The sequence below is a fragment of the Triturus cristatus genome, chromosome 11, assembly GCF_964204655.1.
Source record: "Triturus cristatus chromosome 11, aTriCri1.1, whole genome shotgun sequence".
Lineage (NCBI taxonomy): Eukaryota > Metazoa > Chordata > Amphibia > Caudata > Salamandridae > Triturus > Triturus cristatus.
The window spans coordinates 437661001-437688275 of NC_140594.1; the positions used below are offsets into that span (position 1 = coordinate 437661001).

General features: G+C 43.6%; 1 protein-coding gene across 2 annotated transcripts in view; it reads left to right on the forward strand.

Annotated features, from left to right (window-relative positions):
- Positions 1 to 27275, forward strand: part of SLC23A2 (solute carrier family 23 member 2) — an 833120-nt gene that overhangs the window by 639616 nt on the left and 166229 nt on the right. For both annotated transcript variants that reach the window (XM_085636370.1, XM_085636369.1), the window contains one exon: positions 18988 to 19108. In XM_085636370.1, coding sequence (XP_085492496.1) covers positions 18988 to 19108 — 121 coding nt within the window. The remainder of the gene's footprint in view (positions 1 to 18987; positions 19109 to 27275) is intronic.

Consider the following 27275-nt stretch of genomic DNA (forward strand, 5'->3'; position numbering starts at 1 on the left):
GTGACCTTCATGTCCAATATCAATCATTTTTTGACGAACAGCTTTAGGTGGAATGAGTTTCTCACCACGGCACAAAAACTTGTCATCACAACTCAATTCATCTCTGACCTCCCAGAATGGTCTAATTTGCGGTTCAGATTTAGATTGAGCAGACCAACCACTGGTAATTTTATCCTTAACAATTTTTAGGATTTCATCCTTTGCAGATTCTCGTTCCCATTCAATCATGCACAAACCACCAGAATCAGAAAATACTCCAGCCTCACAACAATCATTCCATGAGCTCTCATCAATTTCCCTGAGAGGTAGGGGCAGTCTGCTAAGGAAATCCGCAATTACGTTCTTGACACCAGGAACATACTCTATCTCGTATACAAAATCCTGAAGTCTCATGGACAGCTTTGCTATTCTTGCTGAAGCTCTGCACAACCCTTCTGTTGTTAGCAGTTTTGTTAAGGGCTTATGATCTGACCAAAGAGTAAACTTTTTGCCCCAAATAAATTTGCGAAAATGTTCCATAGCCCATACGCAAGCCAGAGTCTCCCGTTCAATTACAGAATATTTCTCCTCACATGGTGAGAGTGAACGTGAGGCAAAGGCTATGACCACCTCTACACCCTAAGCAGACATCTGCGAGAGAACACCACCTAGCCCAGTGCCACTAGCATCAGTGGTGAGAAACGTATCGACTAATGGGTCAAAACCTTGTAGGGTAGGTGCATTTGCAATAGCAGCCTTTATTTCAAGAAACGCTTTCTGGCATCCATCACTCCAAACAAACGGGGTCTTATTTTTCATCAATACACGCATCTCGTGCGTCTTCTGTGAAAATTGATTGACAAACTTGGAATAAAATTCCGCTAATCCTAAAAAAGATCTAAGTTCGTCTTTCGACTTGGTGCTGGAGAATTAACAATTGCATCAACTAATTTTGTTTTGGGTTTGATGCCCATGTCACAAATTTCATGCCCTAAATATGTAACAGATTTTTCTGCAAACTTACACTTGTTTAATTCAGCAGCTAAACCATTTTCTTCCAGTATTTTATGGACTTTTCTGAGTATAGTATCATGATGAGGTTTGCTTTCACCCATGATCAAAATGTCGTCCTGGAAAAAAATGACTTCAGACATATGACCAAAAAGTCTAGACATTAGCCTTTGGAAGACCGCAGCCGCTGATGCTAAGCCGAACGGCATACGCTTAAATCTGAAACAGCCAAAAGGGGTACAAAATGTTGTCAAATGTCTGCTTTCAGACTCTAGAACAACTTGATGATACGCAGCGGATAAGTCCAGAGTGGAAAACCACTTGGCCTTCCGTGTTAATGACAGCATCTCATCGATCCTAGGGAGTGGATATTGATCAACAAGTATATAGTTGTTTAAATATCTCAAATCCACACATAAGCGGGCCTTTCCATTGGCCTTGCGGGCAACGACCAATGGAGAAACCCACTCTGCAGCTTCAACTGTTTCAATTACATTGGAATTCAATAACTTATCTAATTCAGATTTGACTTCTGCCCGTATGATAAAAGGTATGTTGCGTGCTTTATGTATTTTTGGCACGGCACCATCCTTGAGTCGAATTTTGTGAGTAAAACCTTTGAGTTTTCCCATTTGACCTGAGAAAACAGAAGGTAACTCATTAAGAACCCATTTCTTAGTGTCTTCACATTCACAAGAGATCAATACCTGTTCTTTGCTATTGGGGTCAAGAATGATATTCAATTTCTTCTGGTGCTTCCATCCTAGGACGGACGGTCCCTCTTTGGCAACGTATAATTTCCCAGTGTCATGTCTGCCTTTGAATCTAAAAATAAGTCATCTGAAGCCTTGAATATCAATTCTCTCTCCCGTATAGCTCTCAGGAATGTCAGGTGGTTTCAGCCAACTACTAATCTGAGAAATGAAATGTTCCTCCCATACATGTTGAGCAATATAAGTGTACGGTGACCGAGTCGGCAGCCAATTGAATAGATACACCCCCTAAGGAAATCTGACACATTGGCTTCATGGAAGAAGTGTCTGAGATGTTTAAAACCACATTCTTCTTTGTGTTAATTTGTGTACGTACATCTTCTTCGCTTGAAGTAGAATCAGTGTCAAGATCTGCTTCCTGTATGCAGGATACCTTGCCTTTTGATTTCTTATATGTTTTCCTTCGGCAGACCTTAGCAAAATGTCCTATTATATCGCACACTAAACATTTGGTCGATCTTGCTGGACACTTAGGAAAATTGGCTGAATGAAAACGGCTGCTACATCTATAACATAACAGATTATTATCTTTCTTGTATTCAACACTTTCTTTCTTATTGCCAATAACTTTAACGTCCTTACTGTTTTTTTGACTGATTTTACCTTCTGAAATTTTACTCACAACCTCACTTTCTTTTTTTTCATGAGCTAATGTAGCTAACGCGCAACGTTCCGAAAGTTCTTTAACCATTGCAATAATATCTTTCAATGTACCCTCACCTTCTACCCATAGTCTATATTGTATGGATTTGTTTTTTGTATACATGACGATCTGATCACGTATAAGTTCGTCATGTAGTTGAACAAATCTGCACTTGACAGCAAGTTTCTTTAATTCCGCTACATAATCCTTAATGCTCTCGTGTTTGTCTTGCTTTCTTTGAAAGAAGGAATGTCTAGTAACTGCTATGCATACATTTGGCGAAAAATGGTCATACAGATCAAGAATAGCCGCTTTGAATACATCCACATCTCCCCCAACTCTGTCCTGTTTCTGTAATTGGTTATAAACACGAAGTCCTTCTGGACCCAGACATAACATAAGAATTCTTTTTTTCTCTTGGGTGAAAAGGTACCACTAACATCTTCAAAATTTGCAATATAATTAAGGAAATATTCCTTCTAGTTGTTCCATGCAGCATGTGGTTCACCTGGAATGGGTAAAAATTCTCTAGGGGAATTAATGTGCATAGCATGCCCATGAACTTCTCCAGACGGAACACTTGTACTGGTACCCGCCGTAGTAGGCATTTAGTAGTAAAGTAACTATGAAGCAATGCAACAATAAATGGAACCGTGTGCTTGTTCCTTATGTGTACAATAAACGTTTTATGTTCTAAAATGTTTTTCTTTACGATTTTTGAAAATTCACTGCACAGCACCCTATAATAAATACCATAAAATTTCTTGATATGAATAAGATGTTCGGAAAACAAATGCCATTTAATACCTTGATGTGAAATCGATGTTCCAATGCCGAAGCGCTGCTGTTGTGGTTACCATAGAGACCAAAATGGCCGCGGTGTGGGACCTTTGCATACTCTGACGTTTATTAGCGTAACGTGAGTAGCGTCAGGATACAGCATTGACGTCACAAACACTGCACGAACACGAAGATGGCACTGCAGAGCGCGGAAGATGTGGGTTTTGAAATGACCATGGAATGGTCGAGCGTGCCGGGAATGGTCTCGCAGAGCTGACAGTTGCCCAACTGTAAGTAAGACTAGCGACGTCGCACTTACTTGTAAAGTTAGACCAAAGTTTGCTGCACCTCACGACTGATTCACCGCATATACTTCTCACGAAGTCTGCAATCTACCAGCATTTTCTCTTCGTCGTTCGGCGAAATGCCTCCCGCAGGTTCCGTTATGTGGTACGCCTCAGGAGTTACAGGCTTGCTGCTTTGCACGGATGAATCCTCGCCAGCCCGTCGCCTAATTTGTAAAAAGAATCCAGTCCTGGCGATTGCAGTTTACTCTTCTTTATTGAAGATAAAGTTAAGTAGGAGAATAGGGTGCTGGCAATAGTTCTTTTTGCATTTGTCACCCCGAGTGGGACGGGTATGCTCAGACGTGAGTCCCGTGCTCTCCATGCCACTGGAATCAAGCTATCCTGGCTGAAGAGGGGTGAAACCCCGAAACCGGTCCTAGGATGCTTGTTTTCAGTCCAGGGAGGACCTGGCCTGGCAGTTCGGGCTGGACTGTTCCCATTGGGCACAGGGTCAAGACTGATTTGCATATGGCTGGGTCCAAACTGGAATGGCATGGTGAGCAAAAAAACGAAGGATTTAGGCCCAGATCTCTGTACTGGGGTGAATGTATGATATTGTTCTGCATTCTGTCCAACAATAGTTCTTTTTGTATTTGGCAGTAGCAGCAAGGACACAAGCAGAATGACATCAACATTCCACGGTTCCCACATATACAGACATTCTATGATGTAATCACATTCCACTCAAAGCATTCAACCCCTATGACTCGCTAATACATTACACCATGTTACTACAGGGCCCTCACTTGTATTGAGGGTACTTGCAAGGATAAGCGGTAAAGGATCCAGACAAAGAAATACATCTGAAAATTCCGATCACCTACCGAAGAAACTATCCTCTTTAATAATAAGGTGGTGAAGAGATGATTAATACTAAGTTTGGGATTCAATAGGAGAATCTTATGCTCCTGCATCCAGCAGGTCAACATGTTTTAGCCCTGTCTGTGGCCTACTAGGTCCGGGGCTTTCTTCAGGACAGGGAAACCTGAATTTCCCTATATTAAGTCCCTGACTTCAAGCTAGCAGTCTCACATTCAATACCAAGTATTTGCTTCTCAATCACTGTTTGTGATGTCCTGTACATACATATATGAAAAAGAAACATAAATTAAAAATGTTTTGTGATATTGACGCATATTTATAGTAAAATGAAATACAAACATAAGGAACGTACATTAACATAAAGGGAGACTGGTCTCAAAGTAACAAGCTGTGTCAACTTTGTGTACACTACAAAATAAAAAGGGAGCATACATTTTTCACATAACATAACGTGGTGTTTAGTGCAAGCCAAGCGTGTGTTTACACGTGCAAGTCTTTAATGTGCACATACACCCATTCATCTACTTACCCTCACTTTGGGAACTTCTGACCTCATCTTCCACAATCTTTTTTACACTGAGAAAAAGGCCCGTTGATCCCTTGAGAACAACCAGGATTTAGTAATAAGCCCTGCTGACAAAGGGGGCACAGTTGTAGTAATGTCATACGACATATGACCGAGAATGCAGAAAGTTTCTTTCAAACAGAAATAGCTATAAGATACTAAGGGATGACCCTAGTCCGTGCTTAAGGGCTACAATAAAGAGCATGGTTGATGAGGCTTATACAATAAACTGGATAACGGGCGGTGAAGCAGGTTTTCAAGTAGCTGTGGGACCCAGGATTTCCCAATTTAACATCGTCCAAAATTCAACAAAAATAAACTCCCACCACCAGCTAGACCCATTGTATCCGGCATTGGCTCTGTTTCAGCCCTTTGCATAGTTCTGTGATTGGTTCCTAAAACCACTTGTAACAAAGGTGACGTCTTATCTGAAAGATACGAAGAATGTCCTACTCCTAGTAAAAGATCTACAGATTGATCCCAGCACAGATATACTTATCACCCTGGAAATAAAGTATTGTACATCATTTTCCCTCAAAAATGAATATTACAGGTTAATTAAACCATCTTAAGACACTCTGAGATAGTTTGGATCAATCCCAGCCCTTTCTTTCTCGAAAGTGCTAGGATAGCCCTCACCGACAACTTGTTTGAATAGGACATGACCCTGTACAATCAAGTGCAAGGTACTTTGATGGGGAATACCTTTGTCCCGATCCTGGCTTTTTTTTATGTTCATCAGTTTGAGTGCGACAGCATATACACCCCAGACAATCCCTACCACAGCAATATAACGGTATGGTATAGATACATTCACGATGTCTTCATTGTCTGGCGAGGAAACCAGGATATTGCTGATAATTTAACCCAATGGATTAATAGCAGAAGCCCTTTCTTGAAATGCACGCATACCATTGACTACAACACCATCACTTTTTGTATTTAGAAATCCAGATTAGGGGGAATCATTTGATACCGAAAGTTTTTGAGAACTCAACAGACAAAAATGTACTAATTGGATTTGATAGCCATCACCTCAAAGCAGTTACGGAGAATCTTTCCTTTGGACAATATCTTGGAATTAGGTGCAGTTGTTCAGATATAGCTACATTTGACGAACAAGCTGACAGACTATGAAAAACTCCTAGCCTGCCAATACCCAAGTGCCTTCATTAAACAAGCAAAAAAACAACTGCAGGGACTCTTTATTAGAAACCTATCCCAAAGAACAAACTGACAGGCTTACTTGGGTAACCACATTTACCTCGATTTTTAATACAGTAAAGAGAATTATCACAAAAAACTGGAATATTCTACAGAGAGCAGGAAGCAACTTGTTTGTCTCCCTTTTTTCATTCAAAAAAGAAACAGGCTGGTCCACACATGCAATAGGCCATGATCATTAACGACAGCAGGACAAAACATTATGGGACCTGCCTCCGGTGCAGGGCCACTTCCCATGCGGAAAGTGTTGAGTCTAACCATTTACAAATACATATAAGGAAATAGACATCAGCATAGAAAGTCCATAGGTAGTGAAGCACCACACAAATTGCAATAGTGAAAATGTTATCTATTTGATAGCATGTCCCTGTTTATTAAGATATGTAGGCATGACCGCACGCAAGATATGCATCAGGATAGATGAACACGAGTAATATTAGGTGTAAGAGAAGTACTACACGTATAACTGACCCTTATTCGGAGCACAATAAGTCCGGCAAAGACCTAGAGTGGGTAGTTTCAGAAAAGGTACATCCTAAACAAAACAATAACATTATTCGGAGACTTCTGAACAGGAAACAACGCTGGGTGTACCGGCTAAAAAATATATACAAACCTTAACCGATGAAATACACCGGTTGCAGGTTGCTATGCAAGTTTTCCTGTCACAAAAGTTGGAAACGAGATTGAATATGGACTAGACTATATGATTTCATTGTCCACTACCAGAAGGTCCCTTTCTTCCACACACATGCCACTTGATGCCACACATTTGGCAGTATTTGAAATCACGCAAACACTGTGCATGTGTTTCAATGTAAACATGATTGGCGGCATGCATAAGTAAGGGGACAATTACAACCCTTATAGATCACTCAATGCCCTTATCATTTTCTTTGCAGTATAATGTAATCCATCCTGACCACAAACTAGTCTTGATTCCCAATGTAATTTGTCTTCGCAATAAGAAAAATCAGTCTTTGATGAGCGTTCTGAGATTAATGATTCCTTCAAAGTATCTCGTAACACTCTCCGATACATAATCAGACCCGATTATCTAAATTATATTATTCTTTACAAAAAGAATGATTAATTCTTCTAGAGCATATATGATAATTAACCAGCCTACAAACTACATAAACCCCGCAGAATAATTTGTGGTAACTATTCCTAACACTTATTGTTGACTACACTTAAAAACAAAACTTAACTTGACACACAGCTCACATCGTGCAAGAACTGTGGCTGACGCGTAATCGCCATATCATGGGACTACAACTCCCATGATTCCAGCGCACAAAATGAGGCCAACGCACACGCGCCAGACCAATAATCCCCAACTCCCATGACTACTGGACACAACACGCAGGCGATACCCAAGCATAAAACTTTGTGACAACGATTCCCATGATCCTTAAGCCAACGACTGGTGACGAGGCCTATAGGCGCCCCACACCGCTTTCTTAAGCCATCAAGAAACACTTCCCATCCTCTCCATGAAGAAGAAGAAATGCCATATAGGTTTGAGACACAGGGAGAGACCTTAAACGAAGTAAGTGACTTCCCCCAGTCGGGACCCCGTGATTTCTTTCTTACCAAGTAAGCTTCATAACAGACAATTCGCCCACAGTGTGTGACTACAAGGCTTCCTTCGTTCACTCCTCCATGAGGTCAGAAGTTCCCAAAGTGAGGGTAGGATGATGAATTGGTGTATGTGCAGGTTATATACTTGCAAGTGTGATCACAAGCTTGGCTTGCAGTGAACGTCACATTATGATGTGTTAAAAATGGATGCTCCTATGCTTGCAGTCTACACACAGCTGACACAGCATGTTACTTCGAGGAGACCAGCCTCCCTTACTTACGTTTCTTGTGTCTGTCTTTCATTTACTGTAAGTCTGTGTTAATATGTCACAAAACATTTTGAATTTGTTTTCTTTTCGTAGGTTTATGTACGGAACCTCACGTACACTGATTGAGAAGTGAATACTTCACTGTCCAGCCGAAATAGTAGCAGGGTACTAAATGTGTGGTTGTGTGCGTGAAGTCAGGGACTTAATATAGGGAAATACAAGAATCCCGGTCCTCTGAAAAGCTTCTAACCTACATAGGCCAGGTGTAGGGCTGAAACATGTTGGCTTGCTGGACACAGGAGCAATAAGATTCTCCTATTGCGTCCCATGCCTAGTTTTAATCATCTCTTCGCCACTCCATTATTAAAGAGGCTAGTTTCTTCGAGCATGTGATCTGGATTTTTAGATTTGTTTCTTTGTCTGCATCCTTTACCCTATATCCATGCAAGTACCCTGAATACAACTGAGGGCTCGCCTGCCAAATGAGGATTTTTATTTTTTTCCAGAGTTTTATATAGCGCGAACTTGACCCGAATCCAATCAGGTATCGGAGCGCTTTACATAGCACCAGTTATGTTACATTAGGACACACATTCATTCTTTGTTAGGCACGGGGAGATTAAGTGATTTGGCCAGAATCACAGGATGCTGAGCGCCATTACCGAGACTCGAACCCAGGTCCGAGGTCGAGCGCCCTAGCCGTTGGGCCAACTCCTCTCCCCATTTTATGGATTATTTGACAGGCGCAAGATGATAAAGCATGACACCGAGGGGGGTGTCATGCGGGGGTTAGGTGTTCCGGTAAATGTTTAAAAATATTCAAATGGTCCTGCTTTGCTTGAAACCAGGTATGTTTCATTTGTAATAGGATCACGGTTTAGTCCAGGAATCCGGAACATAGAGGCTCTAACATTTAGCCTCCATAACGCTACGCTTGTTTTGTGTGGTAATAGTATTCCAAAGCTCCACAGTGCTTTATCTCTCTATATTGATATTTCTGTACTCTATCTTTCTGCAAGCCTCAGTGTTTTTGCTGCTAAACTTACATATGTTCTAGTGGGAATATTCAGTTTGTTGCGATGTGTAATTTTAGGAGATTGGAGATCAGGCAGCCCACGTCAATGTTGTCTACTATGGTGTAATTAGTTTCTAATGACTGCTTTAAGGCTTGCCTGTTGCACAATTGCAGTAATTAGCTGCTTCAGTTCAGAGATTGCCTGCAATCCATGACTAATTAAATGCAAGCGGTGGAAAACTCGGTCTGGAAGTGAATTTAACTTTATAAATGAGCAGCACTTTTGAAACAGATTGTGCTTCAAGACGTTTTCGGAGGAGCTTTGAGTCATATTTGCTTCTAGATGCAGGGGTTGTCAGCTTACAAATAAACAACAGCATTGCTTCTCATTTATCTGTGACTCGTATCCCTCAAAGTGTTCCTTAGCCTATATCATGCTGTAGAGCCATGTTCGTCTGCTTGAGCTTCGGGTGTTCCTGTCCTGCTCAACATTTGTTTTGAGAGATGAGCAGTAGCCACTTGCATTCTGTTGGTTTGCATTGTTCCTATTCTCTCATGCTATGATTGTGACCTAGACTTAAAATTGCAGTGTTTCTTAATAGTGTAATTTTTAGAAGTTCGTATAATTATGCGAGATTAGGAAGGCAGATAGTATTCTTACAATTCTATTGTTGACCCCCTCCTCTTCTCACTTTAAACCTTAGCCCTCTGTCACATCTCCACATCTAATTTCTTCCACCATCCGTTCATAAATGAAGCCAAAATCATCTTAGTCCCCATTGCCTAATTACCCATTCCAGTGAAGTGATCACCCATCTCATGAACATATTACAAATAACCTATAGCTAAAGGAATTTGTCTGCTCACCCGTTATCGCCCAAATAGATTACAATACATTTGTTCCCATCTTCTGCCGCAGGGCTCATGTGCTGCTGTATCTTTTTAACGGTTTCCACATCTTTTGAATTTTTTTCAAATATTGTCATACATTTAGCTGGATATACATATCGGTATAAGGGTCACTACCAGATGTGACATGTCTGTACAATAAAAGTGCTACCCTATACCCTTAATGTAGGTTCCTATTTTCTTCTTAAGACCTGTTTGGACAGCGCAGTTGTCAAAATATCTGTTCTCATAAATTCTTTAAAATGTACCTAGAGTAACCTTTGGCTCCGCCCAGATGAGTACTTCATGCTCTTGATTGTTTGGATTATCATACCACCTCCTATGAACGGTTTGCATTACAATACATGAGATCCTATTTAAACTCTTTTGCTTTTCTTAATGTGCTATTTGCTTTTGTACTTTGTATGTTACCATTATTATGATAGTTATGGATTTCAACCGTTACATAGCATAAATAATGGAACAGGTTTCTTCTTTTAAAATTTTTTTAAATAAACAATTTTTATTAAGCAAAAGAAAAAAGACATAGTACATTACTTGGGTAATTTGGTATATGGGTCCACTTTTAAAACATGGCAAATACAACTTACACAGTACGACTTGAGTACAGTCCACCACCCTGCCACCCCACACAAGTGTGAATAACATATCTGTTAGGTCGCAATCCGCACCCGGGCACATAATCATTCACAATAAAGAGTCCCCTCCCTTTCGTTGACATTCAATGGAGCAAGCATGATGCTCACATCAGTGCGGGTGTGTGTTTTCATATCTGGAGACCTCCAGCAGGAGGTGTCCATCTCGCCGTAGCTCGATGGTTGGGGATACACAAGTCACCTCTGTATTTGGTCCACCTCCCCCACTTATGATCCCATTTTTTGGGGCACCCTCTGTGCTTGAAAGCGTCTTTTTCGGAAATCATTGCCCTGTCCATGTCAATAGCCCAATCCCTCCGGCATGGGGCCGTCTCTACTCCCCATTTCTGCGCAATAGTGCGTTTCGCAAGTGACCACCCAATCGAAGCCCAAGCCTGTTCTGCTTGTGTAAGATCCGTAGCGTCCCACATGTTGAGTAGACCGAGCCGGGGAGTAGCCTTCAAAGATTTACCACATCTGCTTCGTAATGTTCCCCCAATATGTTTGCATTTTGGGACATTCCCACAATATGTGGAAGAAGGTGCCTGGCATATTACAGCGCCAGAGGCACAGAGGGTCAGGTCTTCTTTCCATTTTAAAGAGTGTGTGTGTGCGCGTCAAAATAAACGCGATGTAGGATTTTCAGTTGTACCAAACGCAGGCGCAAGGGAATGGCCACCTCCCTAGGGGACACCAGGGCATCACTACAGTCCTCATCCTCGATCTCCCCCCCAGATCCACCCCCCAGCGCTGGCGTAATCGGGTCATGGGGTCAGGTCCGTTGTTTAGAAGCTTCTTGTATGTGAGGGATATGGCCTTTGATGGCATGGGGTCGAGTAGCAGTCTATCCTCCAGCGGGGTGGATGTAGCCAGAGGGCCCTCTTTAGGCAGGGCAGCAGCATTTGCGTGGCGAATCTGTAGGTGTCTGTAAGCCTCTGTACGAGCTGAGTGGTATTTAGCCTGCATATCTTCAAATTTTGCTAGCTTACCTTTCACCCACATGTCGCCCACTGACGAGATCCCTATCATGTCCCACTCATCGAATCCAGGGCACTGACTAAGTTGGCCCAACATGTCGGGCTCCCAGAGTGGGGTGGCCTTGGTGGGTGTTATGCCAACTCCATTTCTTGTAGATCCCATGCCAGGTCTCTACTGTACGCGCCGTGGGCCCGGTAAGTTGAAGTTTGCGTGTGTTTGTGTAGAGGGCCCGATTATAACCACAGTTACTCAAGAGCCAGCGGTCAGTACGAAAGTTCGGGTCATCATGCTCGCCATGTACCCACTTGTTGATGGCGATCGATTGAGAGGCTTGATAGTATAACTTACTAACTTAATATCGGGCAATGCAATGCCCCCATCATACCACCCCATCGTCAGCTTATTGAGGGCGATCCGTGGGGCACATCCCTCCCAAAGCAGTTCCCGCACAGTGGCCTCCAATCCAGTAAAGTAAATATCAGGGATCGTGGTGGGGGAGTTCTGTAACACGTAAAGAAAGCGCGGTAGCGCCAGCATTTTTAAAAGGGCTGCCCGTCCCAGGAGAGTAAGGGGAAGAGAATGTTAGTGCTTAACGTCAGAGCGGAGGCGGGTCAATGGTGGGAGCAGGTTAGACTCATGAAACATAACCGGGTCTGGGGTGATAAAAATGCTGAGGTATTTAAAACCCTGTGAAGCCACTGGTATGTTGTAGCCCCTAGGGTTACGTGGTGGGTCACCCCAAAGGACTTACAACTGCGACTTGGACCAGTTAATCATGTATCCCAAATGGGTTCCAAATACCCGGAAAATATTTAGAGCTTGATGAGAGATCGCGTTGGTGAGGCTAGGTAAAGGAGGATGTCGTCTGCGTATAGGGAAATACGGTCTTCTTGGTAGTCAGTCCATTGCAGCCCTCTAATCATTGGATCTCCCCTGATCCAAACCGCCAATGGTTCAAGAACCAGCGCGAAAAGAAGGGGTGACAGGGGGCATTCCTGCCTGGTACCCCATTGCAGCGGAAACGCTTTTGACACATGGTTATTGACCACCACCTGCGCAGTCGGCTGGGAATAAAGGAGTCTAACCCATTTAATGAATTTGGGGCCAAACCCCATCCGGTCCAAAACCGCAAATAAGAACTCCCATTCAATGGTGTCAAAAGCCATTGTTATGTCAAATGACAGCAAAATGGCATCTTCCTTTATGGTGTCGATTCGTCCCAAAACCTCATTCAGACGGCGTAGGTTTAAGGCAGTATTGCGGCCTGGCATGAACCCGAACTGGTCAGGGTGTACCAATCCGGTCAAATACGGGAGAAGCCTATTGGCCAATACCTTGGCAAGAATTTTAGCCTCTGCTGTGAGGAGGGAAATCGGACAATAGGATTTGCAGTCCATTGCGGGTTTGCCTGGTTTGTGTATTACCACAATGGAAGCCATCTTGACTTCAGGGGGTAATACCCCAGTGTCAAAACTCTCCATATACATGCTTAACAGGTGCGGGGAGAGCTTGAATGCCATTGGCTTGAAAAGTTAAATTGGGAGCCCATTAGGTCCCATGGCTTTACCAGAGCGCAAGTCTTGTATGGCCTTCTGGATTTCCGTCACCGTGATGTCGCCCTCGAGAGAGAGCCTGTCATGTGTAGACAGACCAGCTACTTTGATGGTAGAGAAAAGTTCTGAAGCCATGGCGGACTGTGACTTCTCGGCCGGTGTGTACACCGAGGAGGGAACAGGTTTCTTAATGCAGGTGAACAGGATGCAAAGAGAATGCTTTAAAACGCCAATGCTTTAAAATGTCGTAACATGTTTTGCAATTAAGATTTTATTTTGGTGTATGTACATGGCTGACTTTATCACAAATCACTTTCCTTTCAACAGCATTGCTATCATTTACAAAATCGACATAATAAATGTAGCTTTCATTCCAGACGTATGGTCTTTGCCAGTACATTCCTGTGTGCTTCTGATGACAGCATGATAAACTCTGCTTTCTTTATGGGGTTTTGTCAAACTTCTATAAAAAAAAATTCTGTAAGTCACAGTTTAAGCACTGTACTCTGCACATGCAATTTGTCAATCACTGATTCCCACGGGTATTGTGTGTCATGTTCATAAGTTTAGTGCACTATTATGGGATGCTAGGAAGTTGCATATTGCCGCTGGTAATTAATGCATTACCTATGAAGGAATTAATCCAGTAATCAGTTGTAAGTATCATCTCTACCTCTATGTTCCTGTTCTGAATGCAGGTGAGTTCTGTCATGCCAACCCTTCCTGTTTTTGTGGTTGTCTGGAGGGAATGCACAAAGTGTAGCTGTCACCCATCCCAGATGTGTAGTGGAGACAGGCTGCGGGTACTCAGAGCTAAGTTAAGAGCAGAGAAGTGTCCGCTTTCTAAAATTGTCATTTATAAATTAGTAATGCTAAATCCATTTGTACCACTAAAGATTAATTTTCATTACTATTCCCAAGATATGAAATATGACACAGCTACTCCTTTCTAATGAGGAATTCCAGATTAAAAGTGTATTAAGGAATTCCCAAAGCAAACCTGAGAGAGGAGTAGACCTCACAGTAGTGAAAACCGAATTCAGTAGTTTGTCACTACCTTCTCATGTAAAACTTACAAACTGCACACCCATGCCTGAGACCGGTTTAAAAGGCTAGTCGTGTGGGTGGAACAACCAGTGCTGCAGGCCCATTAGTAGCATTTAGATTACAGGCCCTGGGTATATGGTACATAACTTTACAAGAGACCTATAAGTAAACTAAATATACCAATCTTGTATACAGCAATGTCACCATTTTTAGGGGAGAGGCACATGCACTTTAGCACTGATATGGATGACCGGTCTAACAGACGCCTATCACATGTTTACCACACCCCACAGATGAAGGAGGATGCCTACTCCCTGCCGTTTGTTGATCTCGAATAAGCGTTCGACTCGGTGGACTGGGATATCTCTGACTGGTGCTTGAGAAAGTAGTGCTCGGACCCACATATGTAAAGGGTTAAATTACTCTACACTAATCCGAGGGCTGCGATACGGGTGGGCGGGATGGTCTCAGACAGTTTCCAGTTGTTCAGAGGTGTGCCCATTGTTAGCACTGCTCTTTGCCCTGCAATGGAGCCGGTGGTGGCTATGCTACGGCTGGCACTGGGTCCCTGGGAGTTTGCGTGGGGGAGACCACACATGTGGTCTCCTTACACGCTGACGATACCTTAATGTATTTGAGGCAACCTGAGCATTCTTTCCCCATCCTCCTGACAGTGATGCGAGAGTTCAGAAAGGTGTCGAGACTATGTGCTAATCAACACATATCTAATCTGTTCCTGTTGGAGCACTGGTCGGGATCCCAGCTGAGGGGCGTGGGTCACCCCTGGAAAACCTACAATGTGAGATACTTGAGGATCAGAGTGGCCCACACAGAGCAGACATTCTTAGACCTCAACGTAGGAAAGGTGATGAAAGCGGCTGCGGGCCTCGGTCAGGTTCTGGAAGGACCCCCCCCCCCCGCTGTCCATAATCAGCAAAATCGTACTGGTAAAGATGGTCATGCTCCCCAGGGACTTCTACACCTTGCAGAGCACTTTTAATGAGATTCCCCAGTGTTATTTCACTAATATAAGCCTGCTCTGGGGCAGTAAGCAGAAGCAATTTAGACTGAACACGCTCATTAGGACCTGGAGCGAGTGGGGGAGTCCCAAATCTGGATTTATACTATGTAGCAGCACATATCCAGCATGCTGTTCACTGGCTATATCCAGACAATACTGGGAGAAGGGGTTGCTACGCGAGACCCATGGAGGGACACCTTGTTGATGGGGGGCATGAGGGTGCTTTCAGGCACACCATATGTTATCCGTCATTTGGGTAGGATCTGGGAAATGGCATTGTGCGAGTTGTACACCGAGCCCCGTATGCACCAGATATACCACTGCAGTCCCTGCAGCCATTCTTCATGATGGCTGAGGCTATGCAAGTACAAAAATAGAAAGATGGAGGTTGTGACACTCTGGGCGACATTTACCCTGATGGCAGGTATGTTATGATAGATGAGGCCATTGACTTCATTGCACTGGGGCCCGGCCAGTACCTACAGACCTCGAAAATCTCAGCCACGGCATGCGAGTTCTGGCCATGCTTCCTAGAGGCCTTGCTGCAGTCCCAAACGCCGAATATGCTCCTCGTCATGGTGGAGGGATTACGATTGATATCTAATGTCTACAGAGCATTGCGTGACGATCTCCCAGTGACACCACTCCGCATACATGCGAAATGCAAGGAAGTACTTGACGAGCACATGACTGCTAAAGAATGGGAAGTACACGCAGAGGTGAGGACGGTTAGCAGTAATGCTCGTTTTTTTTGTAACTGATACAATACAACTATGCACATCAGGCCTACATGTCCTCCAAAACGCTGCATACTATATATGGCACCCGGGTGACAGCTGCGCCGGATGTCAGACACCTGAGGCGAATTTCCTACACATAGTCTAGTATTGTCCTTCACTGTTTGAACCCTATTGGCTGGAGGTAATAGAGCAATTTCACAGGGTCGTGGGCTGGGAAGTACAGCATACACTTAAGCAGGTCCTACTGGGCTTGTTGTAGCCCTCCTCCCCCTCCCCTCCCCCCCCCCCCCCCCCAAAATAAAACAATAAGATGAGCAGGGGAATTTGTGTCACTCGACTTGGTGCTGGCGAAACGCCGCATAGCTATCAAGTGGTTTGCGCAGAACCCCCGAGATATGGGGACTGGCTCTGGGATTGTCTGAGTGGGCAGTAGCGGAGGTAGTATGCATGCAAAACATCAGAACAGACCACAAAATTGAGGATGGTTTGAGGGCTTGACCTAAAGGAGCAACCTGCCGACGGAGCCGCGGTAGAGAGCACAGTAATGGTGAGAGTGACTACTGGTCTGCAGGAGAGGGAGAGGGGGGGGGGGGGGGAGGCTCTGGTGATACGGTAGGCGATCGTACCCCGCACTTGTGTTCGAAGAAAGTTAGATAGTGGGGGGGGGGGCGCATTGGGAGGGGGACCTATCCATTCAAAAGCTACCAAAGGGGCAACATATGGATGAAGGCTCAAGACCTTGGGGAAGATGGGTGACATCCTAGCGAATATAAGGTTTGTTTCTCAAATGAGACCGCTGTGAAGAGCAGCTGGAGGGGGGGGGGGGGTTTGGGGGGGGTTGGGGAACTGTTCTTGATTGAATTGTAGGACAATATATCCCTCTGAGTAAATGCTTTGACGGTTATATGTTTATGCAATACATGTCCTTGTAAACCGTAATAAAAACTATATTTTAAAAAAGTAGGCTTTGGTTTGGCTTCTGAGCGCTTTTATCCACTGATCACAACTGATTTGTTGTTTAGCTGGACTGTACTTTAAAAAAAGTATTTTTGCTGGTCAAAGCCACAGTTTGATGTGAATATGGGTTTGATGTGTTTGTTGTTAGTGCTGTTGTATAGCTTTATTTCATGTGGAGGTTGCAGAGTCCATAGTTTTGTCGCAGTTCATGCAATCTCACCCTTGTTATTTGTGAATTTATTCTTCAGGTATGCTGGTTCCTTCCGTGTGTATTTTTTTGGGGGGGTGGGGGGGGGGGGGGGGGTCGTGGTGTGTTGACTGCTGCTTTGGATATGTCTGTTCATCGGTATGCCTTGTTTTTATGGCGTTTGAATTTCCATACCTTTCTTTCATTGATTTCTTAAGTCAATGCGACAATTTTATTATTCCATTCTTTAAGAGTTGATTACTAAGTTGATTGTAGAATATTTTTTTTGATTCACCATTTTACCATTGCTGCTTCCACTTTTAGTTGTTTGATACATTTCGAAAATGTTTGTGTTGAAATTCAGGGAGCATCTATTTAAGATTGTATACATATTATTCAGTGTTTTGTTTCGCAAATATTTGTTTGAGGGAGTCTCGGTCCACTGTGGATGCGTTTTGCATTTTAGCATTGAGTTAGTGTTAAAGCAAGGTATGTTTCACCAAGCAACGTGTTTGTCAAGGTGGGGACTGTGCAATCGAAACAAAAAAAGCATGATAAATGTGGTTTACTTTGTTACTTTTATTGTGTTACAAGTCGCCCTTTATTTATCGTTTTTATGCATTGTATTAGTTTACTTCCCTAGCTCCTGGCAAAGGGTGCCTTTTACCGGGAATGTATTGATGCAGTTCTAAAATTAAGTGATAAGCATATGAGTCAAACTCAACTGTATCAACTACAAAAAAGTATTTGATGACTCCTGGAATATACAATAAACATTATTCCATATATTACGATCAGTATCTGATTTTTGTCACGAAATGCAATTTATAAACACAGCCGTTTAAATTAAGCAAATGATCGTCGTACAGAGCTGTGCATTGAACGCAGCACGAAAATTCACGCAGTGTATTACTTTGGGTTTAAAAAGTCAGTGGTTGAAATAACATCAACCAGGCCACCTTATTTTATTGCACGAGTGTGCCTATTTCATCTGCTAGTCTCAGAGTATCTTCCGGTAGAGGTGGTGGGGGGCAGACTGACACTTTTTTTTATCTCTTAATTAATGTTGATAGGAGGGCAGTACCTTTCTATGGCTCCTTGCGCTCTTCCGATCTTGTGTATGTCAGAGAAGTTGACAGATCAAATAAAACTGTAGTGGCTCATCCGTTGTGGATACATCATTTTTGCCCTCTATTCCAGAAGGAGTGAATTTAGTTTTCCGAGTGGCACCCTGTCCAAATCATTCAGATTTATATAAACATTTATTCTAGTTGAATTCCATTTGGTTTCTCCTGTCACTAATTCCCTATAGCCGGCTACCACCAGAAAAGAGATTTTAGGTGACCTCTTTAAATGGATACAGATACACCCGTCAGCGAGGTGCCTAGATTTGCACAATACATTACCAGTGAGACTGTGTATTCTCACAGCTTTCAAGACAATGTGTCCTGGGAAGCGAGGCATTAATCTTGGTGCTTCCTTCAGACGGTCTCCAAACGATTAGCTCGGGTTAGGTGTGTGAGAGTGCTGACGCTCACTCCTGTTTGGCTGCTAGCAGAGAAGCTAAGCTGGGTGAGAACCCACTGAAGCGACGCCTTAACCTTCACGTTGCTGGTTGGAAACCCAGAAGGCTCAACCAAGCCTCACTGCCAACTAAGGCTGCTAAAATGAGTATCCTCGAGTGTGGTGAGAAAACATTTGATTTAGGAGCCGAAAACAGTTCATTTTGTTGTCTTCACCACACGACGAGTTAATATTATTAGAGCATTACTTAGTCTTCACTTGCAGGATGTCTGCTGTGTGCAGAGCTGACATCTGTTGTGGTCAGTTTGTTCCTAGTCACTGTATAAATATTATTATCCTTTTGTTTGAAACTGCCGGTGTCTGACTTTGGAAAAGGTTTCCCTTGTAGTATTGTAAAAGACTTGCTTTGTTTCCATTTTTCTAGGACCATTTTCCTGGTATTGTTGTTCTCCCAGTACGCCAGAAACGTGAAGTTGCCTTTGCCCGTTTACAAATCGAAGAAGGGATGGACGGCATACAGGTTGCAGCTTTTCAAAATGTTTCCGGTGAGTGGATACCGCTGGCATTGTGCCACTCAGGGTGTATTGGGAGGGATCGCTAAATTGCTTATGTGGTCTTGACATAGAGTTCCCTTTAACAGGCTGGTTAAAGAAGATTGAATTATCTTCGTTTGATTTATTTCTTTTTATTTATGGCACATTTATCAACCAGAGATGTTGGTTTATGGTGCAACACAACAAACTACAAATAGAACCAGTGTTTTTTAGATTGTCATTCTTGAGGTGCTTCACAATTAGTAAGCCTAAAAGTTGACCAGACCGAGGGCTTTAGTTGTGTAATACTTGTGGAAAACTCTTAGTACCTTTGTTCAGTGTACCTCATGCGTGCCAAGGTTGTTGAAAGATCTGGATTGTATTCTTTTCAGTTGGAATGTATTCGAGTCCTTCGCTCTATCTCCGTACAATTGAATAGTGGAAACCACCATTCACTCCCATGTTCAAGAAAGGACATTGGGAACCATTCGTATGTATTTGTGGTCATGCATTTATTTATTATAGTTTTGTAATCCGAATTGTTGCCCAGAGGACACGACAGGTTACATGGCAAAGTAGGAGGAAATCTGGTTTTCGTTCCGTTTTTCCCCCAGAGCTTGGTCTGATCAGTGCTCATAGGTTTATTTTTAAGTGTTTTTCCAACTATTCTAGGTATAATTAATAGGGTGAAGGACAGCGAAGCAAGTGAATTTAGGGCCGACCTCAATCGTGTAAATCATTGTCACATACCAGGAACAACTTCTTTTAGGTGCTCTGATAGCAGTTTCTTCAGGAATTTCAGTGTGCTGGTCTGGGAGATGCCTGTGGCAGGAAAGGAAAAGCTATATACTGGAAATATTTGTACTTTATAGAGCGTTTGAAAGGAGACCTGTAGAGCACACATATCGAAGTGATGTAATTGTTTATGAAAACCTATGTACTTGAACTGTTTAGAAAACGATACCCATTTATTATTACAGATTATGTTCTGTTGGCTGAAGTATTGAAGATTGTGGCAATTAACCATTATGGTATGGTTAAGTTACATTTCTTTCAAGAATTTCCGATATTCATGTAGAATAATCTAACACCCTGAAAGGTTTGCAGCCAATTGTTCGGATTCCTTGTTGATTACCGTACCTTGTTAGTCTGAGGACCTTACAAGCACTTCACTGTCGCAGGAATGAGTGTTGAAATAGGTTCTAGAGACCAAATTGTTTACCCATTTTTGTGATATCTGTGATTTCTTAATAAAGTTGTGAAGTAAATATTTTTGTGGTAGCCCCTACCTTTTCTAGTGGGGATCTTAGTGTCCCGCTGACTTGCCCAAATGTCATGGTCTCCTCTTCACTGTGCCCAAGGTGATATATTTATGTGGTCCACCATGCCCCACACCTTGCCCAAGAGTGGAGGTCTTTGTTTGCAACTACCGGTGGGAGGTGTTAGCACACACCCAACTTGCTGTTGGGTGAGAGTACATTGATCTCAAATAAAATCAAAATGTAAGTGGCAGTCAGCTGGCACCTGCCCTGGAGCCTACTTTGTGCTTTCAAACACTGTGCCTGGGCATCTGGTACCTGTGTCCGACAGAATCATTTTGCCAAATAGTAGTGGCTGAGCTGCTGGGATACTCTGTTCGTAGTTACTATCAGGGCAACAGTGCAGCTGTTATAGGGCTTCCATAAATCATTTTTTTTATCAGTGGAGGTCTGGACAAGTGCTCCATTGTAAAATTTACATACAAAAAATATTTTCAGACGTATTAATGTTTTGTTTTGCTGAATGTTTTCCTAATCTCTCAGAGTTCTCTACACCAGTGGTTCCCAAACTTTTGACTCCTGAGGACCCCCAGTAAGTCACTATTGGAAGCCGGGGACCCCCAAGCAATTTCTACTATTTAAATTTCAGACATTAATACAGAAGTCCGTGAAAAATACACAAATAAGTGCGTACCAAACAAATACTCTAATAGCCAAAGATTTCATTCTTTTATATTGAAAAAATTGGCAAAAATGTAAAGATTTTAATGGGAAGGTTGGAGCTGCACCTCGGCGACTAACTTTTCAATGTTTGCTTTTATTTTGCGGTAGGAGGCTCCTGCTTCTGGCAGGGCCATACTGGAAACCCAAGGCAGCCCTCGCAAATGTTGTCAGAACAGTCCCTCCACTGTGCGCACCAAGTGTAGCGAGTGACCCTGACCACTACAAAGGGAGCTTTGGTGGGCTGTCTCCCCACCCCCCCAGGAAAATTTGGAAAACTGTGCATTTCACATACATTTGTCATTATATATAGAATTGTATTCGCTTTTAAAGCATAGTAAATGATGACCTTTCTGTGTAGCAGGATACAACGATCTTTTGTTGGGGCTCCTCAATGATTCCCTCACTATCACCTTCCAACAGTGCCTCTTATCTCTCCATAGCTCCTCTGTCACATGTATTGCATTTGTTTCATAGCATCTCTCATACCAGTGTAGGGCAGAGACGAATCATACATGTGCAAATCAGTGTATAGAAAATGTTACATAAGGCAAAGGGGACTTCAAGGTGTGGGATTCATGTCATCTATATTGGTAGGCATTTTTTAAGAGTGCTTGGTCTGGAGAAGCACAAACTCAGGATTCATAACATAACAGTGGTTAGCATTGACATTAATAATAAGAATTTATTTCTACCCAAATAAACCTTTATTAGCAGCATCAGGATAGTGAAAGACAGAGAGAAAACATAACTTACTATCTTGTACCATGCAGTTTGAATGCAGCTCTTTGATGGCAGTTCATAGCTCACTGTGTTAGTTTACGGTTGTAACTTATGAACTTCACAATAACAACAGAAGCACAGTGACAAAAGCCGTAACCCACTGAGCTATGTACATAAAATATTGTTTTTTAAATGCATGGTACATGTTCTTTGCAGCAGGCATATTAAACCTCTGCGCTTCCTTAGAGGAGTCAAAGCTGCCAATAGACAAAACTACCATCTCTCTCTCCAGCAGGTACATTAATCACCGGAGTTATCGTGAAACTTTTATTGGTGCTTTGAAAACTGTTGATTATACAAGGAACTTTGCAGTGCTTTTAAAACTGCTGCCTGGGGACCCCCTGGGAATATGCCACGGACCCCTAGGGGTCCAGGGACCCCAGTTTGGGAACCACTGCTCTACACTAATTGCCGTCTTCCCCAAGGGCAATTTTTTACAAAAAAAATCGTTACCTTCCTCCTTGGCCTAGTTGATGGGCACAGGTGTTGGTTCTCTCCTGCCTTAGATAAGGTTGTGTCCAGCCCCCACACCTGCACCCTACCTTTTATGCACCCCACCTTTTCCCAAAGTTGTCGAGGGTCTTTTTTGGGGCCTTATGCTTTGTCTCCAACAGCAGGGTAAGAGGTGTGGGGTCTTTGTTCAACCCCCCGTTCAAGCATGAGGGGTACTAATGTGGCCCATACTTTGCCCAAGCATGGGGCAGGATATGTGTTCCATTCCTCCTGAGGAGGGTCCTTGCATGCCCACTTCCGCTTTGTCCAAGGGTGGGGGCCGGTAAAATTGGCATTCCTGAAAAACAAGCTCTCCAGCAGCTGCTAACAGCAGCTGTTGTAACACTTTTATTCTAACTAATTGATGAAGTGCCTAAACAGCTGACATTTGCCCTTGGGCTCCTTCACCTTCCTATTAGCAAAGGTGATGGAGGCGGGAAGAGCTGACAGATGGCCCAGTTGTCTGATGGCAACAAGTCCCATGGCAACTATCAACTGTTCTGGCTCTCCTTCACCTTAATCTTTTCCATGGTGAAGGTAGGTCGAGATATCTAAAAACTGCCCTGATTATCTGTGGCCCTCGCCCTATTGAGTAAATACGCTCATTACTCTGCGTAAGGTAGAGGGGGCTAGGAAGCTACCCTCCTGCCCTCTAACAAGTGGGACTGGGACATATAAACACGCCCTGCCCATGGGCAAAAAAGTGGGTTGTGGGGGCAATAATACCAGCACATATTCTCCTGACCATAGGCAAGTATTCGATGAGTATCACATACCCTATCAACATTTGGGGCTACAATGATTTTGACAATAAGTCCCTCCTTTAATTAAAGTGGGTATAGGGGTATTTCTGCGCTTCCAGCTGTTAAACAAAACCTTGAGGGTAAGCAGACATAAAATAGAATATTCTGTACTCTGCTCTACCTTTGGGAAAGGAGGTGGAGGGATAGCTAGTCCTCCTCAGTCCTTAGACAAGTTAGAATAGAAAGAGCGAACAACCCCCACGCTTGGGCAAGTCAGGGGGAGTCAATCTCTTGAGGTAGTGGGTCAACACCATTCACCCTGGCCACAGGGGATTACTTTTAACACCCTTGCCATGTGGCAAGTCTTCGTGTATTAACAACCTCTCTTCATTTCTATCTAGGCCAGGAATGTTGCAGGCATATCCCCCTTTTGTGTTTGGCTCGAGATCTGCATAAATGGGTGGGTCTAAGGCCCACTAAAAGAGTCTTTGAAGTGTGAGACTTATCAAGTGTTGTATGTAGTTCAGCAACTCTTTTGTTACGCAATTTTTTTCGTTGGTCTCATGTGATGTTTGTGATCACAGAGAATAAAGACAAAGTTGTCTTACTAAAGGGTGATGTTGGGGTGGGGTGGTTTGGGTCGGTGCCTTTGTTCTTTGTACGTCCCGACCCCCACATCTCACTGCATGACCGAAGGACTGGCGGGTATGTGTATCCTAACAGTGGGGGTGCCAACATGGCAGATTCATTGTTTGCCCTCATCTTGTGCAGAAGCTAGGGGCAGAGGGGGTCCTGCCCAAAGACGTGAGGGTAATGTGTTGATTCTGGCCAAGGGCTTGGGGATTTAGTGCCCCTTATGGTTTGTTCAAGAATAATGGTGACTTTGTTGGCCTCGCACCTTGCCCAAGGCAGGGTGTTTAATTAGCCCAAACCCTTTCCACTTTGCCCATCTGAGCAAAGCTTTTCTTTTTGCTTGCCTCCCATGCCAAAGGGTAAGGGATATTTCTGGGGATCTCGCCAAAGTTTTTCAACCCTCTCCCAACTACCCCTACTGCCTTGCCTTACTGGAAGTTGTGTTGCTCCCACTCGTATGACGATTTGGTTTTTCCTTGTGTATCTCCCTATTGCAGTGGCAGGGAGGGTGACATTCGTATTCCTAAAACCTAAAAATAAAAGCAGTAAATAGGCAGAAGGAGCACAGCTATGAGCTATTCCTACCCTAATCTATTCTCAGGAAAATGAGGATGATTAAAGAAGGTCTTTCAGATGTACAAGGTCGGACGGAGGTGCAGATCACAGCTACCCCGGCACACTGTTCACACTTGGGTATCTCAAATTATGAACAGAAATTTACACCCAACAAGTGAGGGTTAGTACGTTGGAACTAGCTCTACCTTTTGTTAGTGACACACTGGTCATTAGACTTTCTGGCCTAATGCCCAATCGGCTAACTGTATACAGCCGTCAGCGCAGGCTGTCTACTGATGTATGGCCTAATCATTGTGTATGTATATGATTACCTCACTTGTCCTCTCCAGCTCCAGTCTGAGCACGCCTTCTCAGTTTTGATCAGGCATTTACTTCTGGTTTAGTAACGTGCAAGCTAAAGGTATTGCTAAAGCTGGGTTGTAATTGGCACCTTTTATGACCTCCCACTGGCAGCACCCGTGTAAAGAATCACTGCCCACTAACCACAGAGCTCATGTTGACAGGTTGGCAAGTTAGCTCAGACATGCTCTTACATTACATTTTAAGTTCTCGGGGAGACACTTTTCATACATATCTACTCTTCTGAATGCCATTTATCAATCCTGAACACTCCTTCCACTTGTCCACTCCTAGATCCCCGCAGCACTTCCCTCAAGCTACCCCTCGCTCGGTGTTCCGATGTCAGTTTCTTCATTCCAGGTCGGTGCCTCCTCGCTCACTGCCGCCTTCCCGCTTCCAAGCTTCCAGCTGCCGCCTTTCCATTTTGGGTACCGGTTGCTAGGTAACGAAAGAGATTCTATTTTAACGTCTCGTTCAGTGGATGGGTGTGGGCTGCCACGAGCCTTGTGTTGTTGCAGTCTTCCCCACCCACCTTCTATACTCAGCACCCACAGGCACCAACGAAAGGAAAGACTTCACAGCGGAAGCAAGAAATTAACAAGTTTTTTACGCTAGTTTTACAGCATGACATTTTTACTTCTTTTGTCCAGGCTGAAAAGTATCACAAACTGCGGTGACAAACTCTTGGAGCCACCAATTCCGGTTCGTCTAAATTTTATAGTTCACTGAAATTTGGGATACTTTGCCTTCTTAGAAACGTACGTATCCTTGCAAATGACATAATGTTTGACAGCTGTATCTCAGGGACAGGCCTCTCGGAGTTTACACTGTTCCCCCAGTGTTCTGCTCTGTCTCAGTGTTTTACCATGCCTGGTATCTGTGGGCCATTTTGCGGAATGACTTCGGAGCTATCCTATACCTTGTTTTGGTACCAGTGTAGGGAATGGTCGCTGCTGCCAGACTGGGGGTTCTACAGCACCATTTATAGTTCAGAAGCATATGTGGAACAAACACCTCATGCATTTGCTCGGTGATATGTGATGCACGTGGGCATGTCTCATTCTTTGGCCAGACTTCATATAGCATCTTATCCACCATGCATTCGAAAGGGTATCTAGAACCCTGATGAAAATAGGAGCTCTTATTGGCCTTGTCGGAGCGATTCTTCGCTTTTTATTACAGAATGCATTAAATAAAGAAGCCTTTTGCGGCCCCTGAGGACCTCTTGGCGCCTTAAATGGTCTGTTTCCTCCGCTTCATGGCTTAGTTTTGAGACCCAGACGCATTTAGCACCCTAAAAATATATTTTCTTTATTTTTATTAGCGTCCGCTCTACTAATCCTGATTTCTGGATTAAACAGCCTCCATTTACCCGTCAGACACCTACTCACCGTAAATGCTGCGTGAAATCGCACTTTACACTTACTCCTGTCTAAAGCTGGTGGCATGAATCCAGTGCCGTTCTTAGTAGTGAACCCTACAATCTCATCGAAAGTTGACACTCATCAAGGTACTTTAGAATGATCCACATTAAATAATTTCATGACTTCTAATCTAAATGCAGCCGCCATATGGCACAATGAGATCATCGCCTTGTTTAGGTGGTGTATTGTGTACGTTCTGCCAGCCCCTCTCTCGTGCATCGTGGCAACCCCTTGCTCACTTCCTGGTGTCAGCTGAACTTGTTTCCACGCGCGCGGCACCTGCTTCCCGATCACGCCTACGGCAGGTGCTGGATCAGCTTCGTACCACAGATTTGCAATTCGATGTGCACCTGAAAATAGCTCGTAGTAGGCAAACCGGCTGTTTGCTTTTATGCAAACAGACGTGTAAAGTGTGCACGTCCTGGCTGCAGAGCCGGCAAACTGGACAGTCGCTGCCGGCACCACTTAAAAGAGCTCCTCGCTGCAGTCCCGACCCCGCCATCACGATCTGCGGTCCCAGATCCCCTACCTGAAAAGCCCACCTCTGGCTTCATGTATTGATTGCGCTAATCTCCAAGCAGAACAACACGCCCAACAAAATGACGTGAGCGTGTAACTTCCATCCTTAATAACTCACACATAATAACATATCCTTCGGGCACCGAAGGAAAGCTCCCTTCACCTCTCTCGCAGGGGGTTACAACAGTCTCTTCTGTCACACTGTGGATGACATGTCCTTTATTGCCCTGCAGAAACTGCATACAAAGGTCATCCTTTCACAAGCTCAGGAGGTTGGTGCATCTTCCAACCTTTGATCTCGTTTTGAAATATTTTGTGTTTGGGCAGACTTCGTCGTGGTGTTTTCAAGCATTTTTTCTTTTTTGCAGTTTTTAAATAAATAAAATGTCCATGTTTATGGCCTTCATAATTACATTGGCTCCTTCGTTATCAGTCAGCGACGTCAGGCCTCGAATTCCTCTGTGTGTTGCAAGAGTGACGTCCCTGAAGGCTCTTGTGATTACATACCCTCGGGAAGTGTAGAAGGACAAAGATTGCTACCGACGGTGCCCTGTGCCTCATTTCTAAAGTAGCAATTTTACAAAATGGTGACTAAACTGAGACTGAGCTTATTTTGTACTTCCTCTGCTTCACACCCCTACGTGGGGGGCATCTGAGAAATTTACGTTCCCAAAGTATTTGAGGGCCTCTG